The sequence below is a fragment of the Gopherus evgoodei genome, chromosome 6, assembly GCF_007399415.2.
Source record: "Gopherus evgoodei ecotype Sinaloan lineage chromosome 6, rGopEvg1_v1.p, whole genome shotgun sequence".
NCBI lineage: Eukaryota > Metazoa > Chordata > Testudines > Testudinidae > Gopherus > Gopherus evgoodei.
Genome location: NC_044327.1, coordinates 76,978,036 through 76,991,796, shown reverse-complemented (window position 1 = coordinate 76,991,796; position 13,761 = coordinate 76,978,036). Strand labels below are relative to the sequence as shown.

The 13,761-nt window shown below is 42.6% G+C and overlaps 1 protein-coding gene across 3 annotated transcripts; it reads left to right on the top strand.

The window, feature by feature from the left end:
• Window positions 1–4,773: 4,773 nt before the first annotated feature.
• NR2F1 (nuclear receptor subfamily 2 group F member 1) lies at window positions 4,774–13,462 on the top strand. 3 transcript variants are annotated; one of them, XM_030567483.1, is made up of 3 exons: window positions 4,774–5,336; window positions 7,642–8,166; window positions 13,068–13,462. In XM_030567483.1, exons 1-3 carry the CDS (start codon window positions 4,895–4,897, stop codon window positions 13,346–13,348), a joined length of 1,248 nt encoding a protein of 415 aa, XP_030423343.1. In that variant the 5' UTR covers window positions 4,774–4,894; the 3' UTR covers window positions 13,349–13,462. The 3 variants fall into 3 exon arrangements, with proteins under 3 accessions (XP_030423343.1, XP_030423342.1, XP_030423344.1); XM_030567482.1 differs by having other exon boundaries at window positions 7,639–8,166; XM_030567484.1 differs by lacking the exon at window positions 4,774–5,336 and adding an exon at window positions 6,844–7,202 and having other exon boundaries at window positions 7,639–8,166.
• Window positions 13,463–13,761: the final 299 nt, after the last annotated feature.

Here is a 13,761-nt window from a genome sequence, read left to right as displayed (position 1 = left end):
AGACAGAAGCAAAAGAAGAGCGTAAAACGGAGTCGTTTTTGTGTTTCACCGGAACAACAACCCCTAACATTTCCAAACTGTGCTCTCATCTAATGGAAGTAAATTCTAATGTGTCAAAAGAAGGTTACGTTTGAGAAAGTCGTAGAGTTGTTATCGGGGTCTGCTCTGGCCATTTGGTATGTGGCATAGGGCAAGTTAACAGTAAAAGCTCATTTCCAAATTACATTTAAGTTGTCCCATTTTTAAGTCTTATTGTAATTTGTCGGAGGTGGAATTGCATCTTGTCAAGTTAATCTTGTTTTGACTTGGACATCAGAGGAATGAGACTACTTTTATTGATAGATTCACTTCGTCCCAGCTCACTACTTCCCAAGTCTCACACAACGGTTCAGAGGAGATTAGACTTTCGTCGGGAATCAAACCAGCACTAAAGCAGGTTTCCCAATTCCTTTAAGTATCTTCTTTTAGAATACATAGGTAATTGATTCTTTCTCAGAAAATGGTCATCACCATCCGCACAACTACAGTGGAGTAAAAATACACCTCTGAAACAGAACAGTTTGCGATGTTTTTTGCTTTCTTCTCATTGTAGTCTGTTTCTCAGGTCAGTGGGATCTGATTGGTGCTGTCCCTTTAATCTGTTGACATTATCTCCCAAATAAACAAGCTGCCATCGATCTTTTCATTAGGTGATCAAATAACAAATAGAGCACGTGAAAAACAAGAGCATTATTAATATGCTTAAATTTCTTTAGCAGGCATCCCAGCAACTCACTGGAAGTAGAAGTTCTGCTGCATCAGTTGTGTCTGTAATATTTGCGAAGATACACATAGGTAAACACAAGTGTGTTATCTTACTCGGAAGTGCGTATATCGCTACACGCTCATATCTTTGAATCTTTGTGTTGAATAAAAAAACCAGGTCTCATAAGAAAATACTAAGAACTGGAGGCTATAAATATCTCCCATCTGTAATTCCTACAATCAGAATCAATATGCCTGAAATATAGAAATAACGGGCCATGTTCTCAAGCTGGGTTGCTTGACGAGTCTCCGGAAAGCAGCCTGAATGCTAGAAGCAAAAGTTATCCTTGCAAAGTACTGCTCTACTGTAACTCATTCACAGTGGGTTTCCAATGAAATGTAGACAGACGCTGCGCCCCATGTTAACCCCATTAGAAACACCGAATAGAAAAAGCAGTACTTGCCTGGTGAAGCCTGGTTGGGCCGGGGTTCTGGGTGCCAGCTGAAGCGATAGAGGTTCCGAGGAAACCTTCACAAGGAAGAACAGGGCACAAGCTGCCGGGTCCGTCCACCTTCTCTCTGGCTCTCTTTCACTCTCCCTCTCTCTCTCCCTCTCTCTGTGCCTTGCTCTGCCTCTTTTACTCCCTGTCTCTCCACAGTCTGGGGAGTAAAATCTGGATGATATACATACAGAGCTTGCTTTTTTTGTCTGGTTTAATCTTATTCGTTTCACCTTTTCACTGACCAGGAGAAAGGAGCGAGAGTTTATTTGGAAAGAGGGAGAGAGAGGAAAGGAGCCCACTGTTGCATAGTCAATAACATCCTTTTTATCAATGCAATATACAATAGGGGCGGCTTGGCCAGGGGACTCATTGAAAATCTCTTCATTATTTCAGGACAAAACAAACCGTTTATTCTGATTTTAGAAATCTTCCTCTCAAAATGGCTCAAAAATCTTACATTTGTGGGCTTGACAGAAAATAAAATCATTATCAAGCCGCATCTAAGGCTTTTTTTTAATGAATGGAATATCTTTTTAAAAACAGCTTCCATAATATTTCACATTCCCCTTTTCCTTGCAGGTTTTGCTTGATTTCCAAACTGATTTAAAACTTTGATATGAGCTAAGGGGAGTTCGTGCAGTTTCTTTCTTCTTTGTCACACACAGACACTCGACCCATAGCGCATTTAAAACCTAGCACATAAAGGGACGTTACATGGAAGAAGGGATGGGAGACAGGAGGCTAGAAGAGGTAGACAATTAAAAAGAAGGTTTGTTGCCCCAAAGCAGCTTCTTTATTTTGAAAAAAGTAATGAAAAGGTTTTGTGGCGTCCTGCGGCTTTAGAAAAGGCATGGGCTTTTGTGCACTGAGGAGGAAGGGGGGCGCTGGGGACTTTGCTGGGCTGAAGCGCCTAAGCTCGGTTCCTGTCCGCTAGATGGCAGCCGGATCCAGCGATTCCACTACTCGACAGTTGGAAGAGAGAGAAAGCGCAACCCTTCCCCTCCCCCCAACCCCCCGTACATACTCCAACCTTCACTCTCTCTTTCTCTCTCTTCCTGGGACTTTCGTTTACCAGCATTGATCTTCCCAGATAACAAAACGAGAACTTACTTTTGTTTTATTAATAATTATTGAAGCATTGCTGGTTGTATAAACAGCCTTGGAAAAGGACCCTTGGAAAGTGTAATCATCATCATAATTAATAGTAACCCTTCCAGGGGAAAGTGTTGATTTCTGTTCTCATTTTACGACACAGAGAATTCCACCAGTGTCATTGATCGTAATTAAAAATATCAAAGGAGGAAGAGTATTTTAGGTAATAAATGGGAGCCAGCACCGTGGTATAGAAAAAAAAACAAAGTTGAAGTTAATTTATATATATATATATATATGTTTATTTATATATTTATTATATATTATATAAATAATAAGCAATATTAGTGGGTATATGTATATATTATTACACTACATATGTGTGTGTGTTACACAAAGCAAATTTTTTTTACTTTCAGTAATAAAAATTTCCAATAAGGCTTTTCAACTGGAAACATACAGAAATCTAATTAATAAAAGCCCCCCAAAAACTTTTCAACATGAGCCAAAATAATTTCCTTTTAATTCCCCTTTCCCTTATCACAATGTATCTCCCCCTCCTCACACACACACACACACACACACACACCCGTCCTTTTGATGTGTGTGCGTGTGTGAGTGTGTATGACCATAGACGACCCATACTAATCAGGTCTCAAAGTAAATAGCAGCGCAGGGCGATCTCAGTGTAAATTGTGCTTGTCAGAAGAATCTCCTTCTCTCTCTCTTCCCCCCCCCCCACTTTCATTCCCCAACCCAGTCAGTAGGTAGCAGAGAATTAAAAAAAAAGAGGGGGGGGCTCTTAACCAATGGAGTGAAGGAGGCTTGGCTAACCTTAGCCTCCCATTTTCTCTCCCCCCAATTCAGGGCTCTGACCAGTCAGTCGCCTTTGATTATCAGTTGCCAGCAGCCCCTCTCTTGGCTCCTTGACATGAGCTCCATATAAGGCAGCGATCTCCATAGAAACGTGTCAGTTTCAATAGTAGTGTCAAAGTTCACTATATACAGACATTCGCGCAGATCCCCCTTTCGGAAACATTGCTCTGCTAGTCTTCCCGTTTAAACGCATTCATTTTTGGGTCTCTCTCTCTCTCCCTCTCTCTCTCTCTCTCTCTCTCTCTCTTCCTTTCTCTCTCTCTCTCTCTCTCCCCCCTTTCTTGCATATTCTATTAGTTTTTTTTCTTCAGCTCCCTCTTCTCCTTCCTTTTCTTCTTTTTCTCTACCCTTCCTCCTAGTGTCTTTCGCTTCACTCCTGCAGGAGAAGAGAGAGGTGAAACTAAAAAAAAAAAAAAAGGGAAAAAAAAAAAGGAAAAGAGAAGCAGCAGCAGCCCAGAGAGAGAGAGAGAGAGAGGACGCTTTCATATCTTAATATCATCATTTTTTTCCATTATTGTCTAATTTTTTTTTATTTTGGGGGAGGCTTTTGGTCCTGGCTGATGAGTTTTATCTGAAATACTTTTTTTGAGCAAAAAAAGAGAGAACATTTTCCCGGCGAGCTCCAGTGATTTTGTAACCAGCATCGTATATTATAACCGAAGAAGAAGGAAGGCGCAAGAAAGAGGGAAAGAAGAGGATTTATTTATTCGACCTACTTTGGATCTCTCGTTTTCTGCGCGTGCCATTATTATTCATATTCTATTTTTTTACACTTCGCCGTGAATTGGTCTCCTCTGCGAATTAGTCACATCCAATTGCTTTTGTATTTCTTTGGTCAAAAGAAAGAGAGAGAGAGAAAGAGAGAGAGAGAGAGAAACAACAGCCAACAGCAACAACAACATCAAACTGTCTAATCTTCAATCCCTCCTCGATCGCGTTTCCCAAGACTGGTTTCCTGAATGGCTGACTGCGTCTTGCCCTGGACCTGGCCCCCGGACACTTTTATCCCCTAATCATCGGCAGCCTTTTTCTCTCCCTCTCACCATCCTCGCCCAGGCCTGTGCCCCCAAAAGAGCCCAGAGCGCCGGCGGCGGCAACTGGGGACAAGCAGCTGCACCAGCACCGGCCGGGCCCCGGCAGCGAGCAGCGGCTGCGGCGGCGGCAGCACCGACCTCCTCCTCCTCCTCCTTCTCCTTCTCCTCCTCCAGCTTCCTCTATGTCTGCACATCCTTTGCACTCCTAGCGCTCGGACTGTGTGGCGGGTGCGCGCGGTGTGTGTGTGTCCACCGATCGCCTCCCCCGTGCGACTCTCCTGCATGCCTCTCCCCGCAGCCCGGCCGGCCGCTTCTCATTTTGCAACTTGAGGGAAAAAACATATTTAAAAAAAAGAGGGGGGACCAAAAAAATCCTTCATCCCTCCCTTCCCCCCACAGAGAGAGAGAGAGAGAGAGAGGAGGGGGTTGCAAAAATAAAGAGAAAGAAAACGGCAGAAACAGCTCCAAGAAGCAGCAGCAGCAGCACAAGGGCAGCAGCAGCAGCAGCTGAAGCAGAGGCAGGCAAGATTCCTTCTCTCTCCTCTCTCCCCCAAATCCGAGCCACCCACTCCCCCCCGCCCCCCTCCTCTCCCCGGCAGCCCTCCGCGAGAAGCTCCGCTCCCCAGCACTTTTTGGGCCCGAGATATGGCAATGGTAGTTAGCAGCTGGCGAGATCCGCAGGAAGACGTGGCCGGGGGCAACCCGAGCGGCCCCAACCCAGCAGCTCAGCCGGCCCGGGATCAGCAGCAGCAAGCGGCCTCGGCGGCCCCGCACACCCCGCAGACCCCTAGCCAGCCGGGACCCCCTTCCACCCCGGGCACGGCCGGGGACAAGGGCCAGGGCCAGCAGGGCTCGGGCCAGAGCCAGCAGCACATCGAGTGCGTGGTTTGCGGGGACAAATCCAGCGGCAAACACTACGGCCAATTCACCTGCGAGGGCTGCAAAAGTTTCTTCAAGAGGAGCGTCCGCAGGAACTTAACTTACACATGTCGTGCCAACAGGAACTGTCCCATCGACCAACACCACCGCAACCAGTGCCAGTACTGCCGCCTCAAGAAGTGCCTCAAAGTGGGCATGAGGCGGGAAGGTGAATATTTCTTCCCTATTCTACTCTCCCTCTCTCTGTAGCTCGGGGTGTATGTTTGCAATCCATCTACAGCTTTGCACCCAGGCTTTTGGTTTGCGCTGATGCCCTCCTCCTCTTCCTTTCCTCTCCCCCCCCCCACACCACCACCACCACCGCACACTTCCCTTCTCTGCTCACTGGGATGGGAATTTATTATGATGATCAGTCACTAAATATTTATTATTTCTCCGGTATCACTAGTATAATCTCTCTGTGTGTATGTGGTTTTGTCTATTGTTGGCATGAGGCTTGGGGGACATCATTCTTTACAAGATGGGTTTCCTTCTATTTCCCTCCCTCCTTCCATATATAAAATTTAAAAACCCCACAACACTTCGCAGTAGATCCATTTCCACCATCATCTTTCCTGAAAGAAAGATGAAAGACATGTAAGTGGGGGGAAGGGGGAGAGAGAAAGGAAGAGGGAGAAATATGCTGCTGTATCTCAGCTTCCTTGTGCTTGCCAGTATGGTAGAGTCTGCCTCTTGCAAGATCTGGCCTTCTTTCACTCCATGTTCTCAAAGGAAAGTTTCTGACTCAACCGTGTTTTTATAGTCCTGTCATTTTTTTAGCATGCTGCTCATTTTATTTCTCCATCAAACTCCACCCTCTGTTTAAATACTGCATACAAATTACAATTTACAGCATTTTTACTGATCCTTCTGATTTTCGCATAATACATAGTCTGTTTCTGGCAGGAGCTCCCCACCGTTTCAAATGCTGTTTTTCAGAGTAGTTCTGATGTTTGCTTGCAATATGTCTCATTTTCCTGTAGCAAGACTGGCTGTACTATATTTTCTAAATATATTTAGCAGTTTACAGTTAAAGTTCATCTTGTGACTATCGTTAAAGATGTCTTATAGGCAAAGAAGAGAAACAGTCAATTTTGTAGTAATAATTTACTACTTCTTTAATTAGTTTTAAAATTATATTTTATATGCCACTAGAAAGTGAGTTCTTTCAGATATGAAAGAGCTCGCACATATGACGACTTCATTTGTAGCTTCAGAGAGCTGTTTGTAGCGTCTGGGAAAAAAAGCAAACTTAGAATTGTGTTTTCATTTAATTGAAAAATAACTGCCAAGTTTAAAACTATAATTAGGCGGAGAGGGGAAAAAAGAGTCCAGCCACTTAGATTTTGAGGGCTCAATTGGAATTTAGGTTTTCATCAATACTGTAATAAAGGATAAAGTTACGAAAATATTGCACGCTCTAAACTGGAAAAGATGAATTATATATAGGTGTGTGTTAATAATAAACCACAGTAGCCGTATCTTCTCCTTGAATTACCTTTGTTTACATTGCATGCAGTTTAGAACACTGACAGTGATGAAGTAAAACATACACATACTAAAAAAAAAAAAAACTTTGGTCAGCTTTAGGAACTCAAAGCATGCTTACGTTTTGTATTGAGATGGTTAATGAATCCAGTGTTTTTGCAGTTGCAAGCTTGTGCATTCAGTGTGCAAAGCTGTCTATAGGCTTTTGCAGTTGCAACGGCGCAGGAAAGATATTAATTAAACCATCGCATTTTTTCACTAATGTTTGGCTACTGTAAGTTCAGACCCTTCCCCCCACCCCCTTTCGAATATTTAATCTTTCTCTTCCTTCTGTCAGTGAGAACTTTGCTGGGCACGTATCGGATACTTGCTCCGTGTAATAAAAAGTTAGAAGTGATTAGCTGAGGGGCTATGACCTGATCCAGTTTTAAGGATAATTGGATGGTATTTTTGAAGAATATGAATACATTTGTTTTTTTAAAAAACAATTTGCTTGTAAATCTACATGCTCCTCGGACAATGGACTGGGAAATAAGAAAGAGCTATGGTACCTATATTTGTACCAGATTGCTGGGATTTTTACCCCAGACAGCACGCTACAATCCGGAGGATTTCTTTTATTTGTGTTTTTCTGGTTGCTTTCCTTTTGCTGCGAGTGGGGCGAGGGTGGATTGTCTCGTTGTTTTGGCTGGGATTTTTTTATTTGTAATTTGTATTCTATTTTATTTTTTTGGCTGTGCTGGTGATGGGGCCGGGATGCCTGTACAGGGGCTGAGGGTAAGGAGATGCAGCCTGTTTTGTATACACTGCTCCATGTGTATATGCTGTCTATAGCTCTCTGTACGTGTGTGTGTGTATGTGTATGTGTGTGTGTCTGTGGGAATAAGCCCTGCATTGTCTCCGGATCGGCTGTAACGTGTTAGGCGATGTTTGCAAGCCTCCTGGATGCACATTTCCTCTCCTTTTCTCTTTCTTTTTGTCAGCGGTTCAGCGAGGAAGAATGCCTCCAACCCAGCCGAACCCAGGCCAGTACGCGCTGACCAACGGGGACCCTCTGAACGGCCACTGCTATCTGTCGGGATACATCTCGCTGCTGCTGCGGGCCGAGCCCTACCCGACCTCGCGCTACGGCAGCCAGTGCATGCAGCCCAACAACATCATGGGCATCGAGAACATCTGCGAGCTGGCCGCCCGCCTGCTCTTCAGCGCCGTCGAGTGGGCCCGCAACATCCCCTTCTTCCCCGACCTGCAGATCACCGACCAGGTGGCCCTGCTACGGCTCACTTGGAGCGAGCTGTTTGTGCTCAACGCGGCGCAGTGCTCCATGCCCCTGCATGTGGCCCCTCTGCTGGCCGCCGCCGGCCTGCACGCCTCGCCCATGTCCGCCGACCGGGTGGTGGCCTTCATGGACCACATCCGCATCTTCCAGGAGCAGGTGGAGAAGCTCAAGGCCCTGCACGTCGACTCGGCGGAGTACAGCTGCCTCAAAGCCATCGTCCTCTTCACATCAGGTGAGTGTGTTCGGGGGAGAGAGGCCAAGGGCAGCGGATGGGGGGAGTTGAGGGGAGAGGTCGGAGAAGGCGAAAGAGATCACTAGGCAACACAAGAGCAAAATCATAGAGTCAAACCTCCCAGCTTTCCCCCCTCCCCAAGCCAGGCTGGGTTGGGGTTAGGTTAATAAAACCCACTCGATTTGCAACTCAATGTGGCTCCCACGTTTATGGGAAGAGCTGTAGATAACTGGAGTTCTATGCACACTATATTCCATTATCCCCACTGCCAGGGTTTGTGTTCCTTGATTCCTTGGATAACTGGGGGTGGGGAGGTGGGAAAAAGATAAATATTACCAGCTATCTGCGGGTGTGAGAGTGACTGTGTGCCTGCGAGAGAGAGAGAGAGGAGGGATCTGGGTTTCTTGTGGTACTTTAACTGGTAAGGAGGTTCTCCCTGAGAGTGTTAAAAGGAGTGCATAAGCACAAATAAATCATAAACAATACTGATTTATTGCTGCCTGATTTTCCCTTATCGGAAACCATTCACGTTTGCAGTTGAGAATCTTAAAAAATGGATTCGATCTAAAAGAGAAAAGCAAAAAAAAAAAAAACCACCAAAAAACCAACCCCAACAATAGAAACAGCAAATCCTGGGGGAGAGGGAGAGGGTTATGTACCAGCTTACCAGCCTAGACAGAAATCTTTTTGCTATGCAAACCTCAGAAATATTGGAATTTTAACAGATTGCCGGGAAAAAAAAACCAAATTAAGTGTAGGAGGTGGTAACATGCATGCATGCATGTTAACAATTTTTCTCATGATAGATGGTTCAAATTAACTTGCAGGAAGGTGTATGAACTTCGCTTTGAACTATTCTGGTTGTAGCCTATAAGACTATAATACATCTTTTATTATTGTAACCTTCGAGAGTGAAATATATAAACATCAAAGACGAACAATTTTTGGAAAACATAGGAAATATAAACAAAGCAAGATAAGAAGCCACTCAATGTTATTTTCTTTTTCTGTCTGTCTTTTCCTTTTTTGAACCATTCCTCCCATTTAGCAATAAATAAACAGTTGTAATAAATCTAACTTGAAACTAGGCCGAAGCAGAATTAAAAGCATTCTTGAACAAAGATGGCAAATCGTTCAAAGGCCTTGTTTAACAGTAAGCAGTTTATAATCCATCAATATTTGTTGCCTTTCATGCATGAAAAATAGTATTTACATGGTATTAAAATGACTCTTAAATTTGCACAATATTGTAATGTAGCAAATGTAGTATTAATATCGATTTGAACATCAGATAATTTATTTAGACAGGAGTATCTAATTTGTATGCAGGGTGGTCAGAGACATGTACTTTGACTGCCTCCTTTTACTTTCAGTGCAAATGCAGTCTTTAGTGTTGGAAGGAATCTTTCTTTGCGAAGGATAAAAGTACAGATCTTAAAACAAATGGGAGATTTACTGATTAGCCATCTCGACATTTTAATGCATTTTATCTTAATAAGTCTTCTTGATGGAAACATGTTTTTCAAAGGTGACAAAGAGACTGGGCAGCATTTATCAGCCTGATTTAACTCGCGTCTGTCTGCAGATTTACATTCCATACTCATTCATTTCAGAATGTTCATCAGTAAACAGACCAAGCTCTGAGAATCTTTCTGTTTTTAAACACCTATTGAAGAATTTTTTTTTGTAAAATAGAGGGAGAACTGGGAGGGTTGGTTAGTGGTTAATTAAAAGAAAAGACACCTGAAAGACGTTTTGTCCAAATGAAGAAGTGGAGTTTTAGCCCCATCTTCCCCCCAAATTCTGGACCTGGGGCTAGATGTTAACTGGTGGCTTTATTATTAACCTCCTTCTTTCCTATAGTGATAGTAATATATTCAAGATATATAATGAATAATATTACCAAGGGAGGAGCTTGCTCCAGCAATTGACTAAAGCGATGAATGGGGTTTAGGAATGGAACAATAATATATTTTGGAGCAGCATAGCTGAGGCATATTAGAAAATGAAATACAGCTGTCAGTAGTAATTTACCCCTTTCCTTAACCCCCAAACACCATTTCCACTTTTGACTAAACTTGTTTTGATTAGTAGCCAGAGGGGAATTCATGGGAAGCCTTTCTCGAAGTCATCCAACTTTTAAGCAAACTTTGACTGATTGAAAAGACATTTTTAGACATATTGTCCAAAGCAGTTTACTAAGCACTGAGTATTTAAAGCTGGCATGAGGTTATCCTGGTGTGTTTTTTACGTTTGGGGTCCGGATAGTATATTTAATCTTTAAAATTCTGGACATCGTCCAAGAACTAGGTCGTGACCCAAACGTACTACTCTTTAAAAAAAACTTTATTAATTTATACACCTACGTGTTTCTTCTAAATAAAACTTTCCACGACCAGACAAAATAACCATAAATTCAATAAATCTATTTGCAGCGCAATAAGAACTTTGATTTCTAGTTATATGCCAGCTGATTACATCTATATTTTCTGAACACTAAACTCTTCTGAATGCATCACATGAAATACATTCCCTGTACTACAAAGGATAAGGCTGGAGTGTACTGAACAGTGGTGGTTATTTATTTACATAATTTCTTTTCCATAGACTGCAAGAAGAAATATTGAGCGCTCCCTTATTGACACATTGCCAGATAAAAAGTGAGACACAGAGAATTTCCACATTAGCCTTCCCTTTATTAACTGAGATATAATTCACGGATGGTAAATATGTGTTGCATTACTTCTTACACATATTCCATTTCTCCGGACTCAATAATCTAATCGGTTTTATACCATATAGTGTTTAAATTTTTAAATCTTGTTTTAAGCGGTTGGGAAATAAACTTTAAGAGTGCTAAATACAATTCAAGTAAACGCATATGCCAGGGGCATTTCAAATAATTAAGCAAGAGTAGATATTATCTGCATTAGAAAATTGTGTTTCTGTGCCTAATACAAAATCTAAGACGTATTCTTCCCCCTTTTTAACATATTTCTATCAAGTAACTTCCCAGTCTTGATTGTCCAGTGACTCTGCATTGTAGGTGCACTTATCGTAAACGTCTGATAAATATTTTACTAACCTTAAGGGTCTGACATATGGGGCCTAAAAAAAAAATCTGCTGGGCTATCAGTAAGACCCTTTCATATTGCATTGTTTGGAAGTTGAATGGGATCGTATTGCATAATGAGCAGATGATACATGTAAAATACCAAGATATATGTAAATATGGAGTGTGATTTGTGGCAATCAGCATATGAAGAGGACTGTGTTTTTGATTTATATTTCAAACAAGAACAGGCCTATTCTTTTGATATAGGTATAGATATAGATATTGCAGCCTGGTGCTTTAGATGTTGCAAAATAACACTGCATTAAAGGTACAGTATGGATTAGCAAAACAGTCTGGCTTGGATAATAGTATATCTGAGGGATGCCTAGTCCGTAGCTCAGGTCAAAGGTTCTTATCCTCAGAAGTTCTTGAATCAGCTTGTTTTATTTGTATTTTTGCTCGAGGCCATAGTGTGGTAGATGAAGGTGTTCAGAAATCTTTTTAAATTCCGTTTTTGAAATATGAAGACATATACTACAAAAATCCAATTGCTAGAGATTTTTGCTTTGAATAATTTGTTGTGTCTTTCCAGGGTCATAAATTTACATTCACAATTTTGTAATGTCCTTTTGGGGCTATTAACATGCATTAATTCATGTACAGATCTATATATTAGCAAAGCCTGGCTTTGATCTATAGTAAACCACACTGCGACTGACTGCTCGTCTGTGAGCCTTATGTTTTAAAAATATTTATTATTAATATACGTAACAATGTGGATATTTGAACTATAGGGGCAAATCCATTACATTTCACTGACGGTAGTTTCCTGAGCAAGTCTCTCAACGAATCAGCTGATACACCATAATTCGCTGTTTTGGAATTTTAGATGATTAGATAAATAGATTAGCTAGATAGATAGATTCCAGTTTATGTTCTCAGATTAATATGCAGTTGCCTCGATCACATCGTTCTGCCGGGAATGAAGGCTATTCTTCTGGCTATATATACGAAAAATACACATATATGGTTACATTTAGGCAATGCTCATGCACTGCAGCCGCTTCCAGCTTTGTGGCTGATAGCTGCAGATGTCTGCTTAGCACAGTCTGGAGTAACTGAGCCATATTCCTTTTAGATTATTATACAGTTTACAAAGATGTGACCTATTTTCAATTACTTGCTCCCAGATACAGAGAGCAGTTCAGCCTTTCTCTTTGGCATTGCACTGCAGATTCCGGGCAAGGGACTCCAAATTCCATACTGCGAAAGCCTTTTTGACTTGTTCAGATTTCCGGCCATGTCCAGAAACTCGGCATATTTGAATTAATTAATCAATGTATGTATTTATTTAGCATGCAGCATAGATGCAGGCCACATTTAGTATAAATCCAAACAATGGCTCTCCTGGCTATGTGTTTGAGTTGTAGTCAAGGTACAACACTCATCAGTGTGTAGATTAAAACAAAGCCATGAGCATAATAGCCGCGTTCCTCCTGTCTCTCCCCTCTCGGAGGCTGATAGTCTGCTGACAGAGGACAGGTTGCAGTGGTTTGGCTGTATGGCTTCAGATCCCCCCCCACACACACACACACACACAGCGTCTTACATTATTTATTTCCAAGGTGGCGGAGGAAACACAAAGGGAGGTTTTGCCTGCGCGTCTCTATGTCTGTCGGTCTGGTTGCCTGGCTAGACCTGCCTGGGTGCTGATGTGGGGGTGTTACGGTTGGAAGGGGCGGTGGGACGGTGTATTTAGTCCCTGTGCGCTGTTTGCTCGCTTGCTTACTGAGTAACTAACTGTTTCCCCTCCTTGTCTCCTCCTGGTGTGTGGCTGCCTGGGCAGATGCCTGTGGCCTGTCAGATGCTGCCCATATCGAGAGCCTGCAAGAGAAATCTCAATGCGCCCTGGAGGAATATGTGAGGAGCCAGTACCCCAACCAGCCGAGTCGCTTCGGCAAACTGCTCCTGAGGCTGCCTTCCCTGCGCACCGTCTCATCCTCAGTCATCGAGCAGCTCTTCTTCGTCCGCTTGGTAGGTAAAACCCCCATTGAAACCCTCATCAGAGATATGTTACTATCTGGGAGCAGCTTCAACTGGCCTTACATGTCTATCCAGTGTTCCTAGAGCACAGCCAACACCCCCATAGAGACACTGAGGACCAACACAAACAGAAATATAAGAACCGAGTAAAGTTGGGGTGCAGAGAGGGGGGGAAAGCAGACAATAAACAAAAAAAAATAAAGACTCGTGTAGGATCAGATCTGTGACCATGTTTGAAAGGAAAAGAAAGGACCTTGTGTCTGTGGAAATTTTTGGAAAAAGGAACGAGGGAAATTTAATAGAACCAGAAGGAGAATAATGGATCTTCCAGGATTTATTGTGGACTGATGTGGATATATTCTGTACAGAAACAAAGAAACAAACACAAAATATTGACGCTGAACTGAATCTTGTGTAGAAAACACACACGCAAACACTTACCGCGAACATTGTTATTCATTTTGTAAAATATTAGTCTTTATTTTCATTTTTTGGTA

What these genes read in the sequence shown, in the direction of transcription:
- NR2F1 (XM_030567482.1), top strand. Translation starts at nt 4,895, where the DNA reads ATGGCAATGGTAGTTAGCAGCTGGCGAGATCCGCAGGAAGACGTGGCC. An exon ending in AGTGGGCATGAGGCGGGAAG is followed by an intron (nt 5,337 to 7,638) that starts GTGAATATTTCT and finishes TCTTTTTGTCAG; the next exon opens with CGGTTCAGCGAGGAAGAATG. An exon ending in CATCGTCCTCTTCACATCAG is followed by an intron (nt 8,167 to 13,067) that starts GTGAGTGTGTTC and finishes CTGCCTGGGCAG; the next exon opens with ATGCCTGTGGCCTGTCAGAT.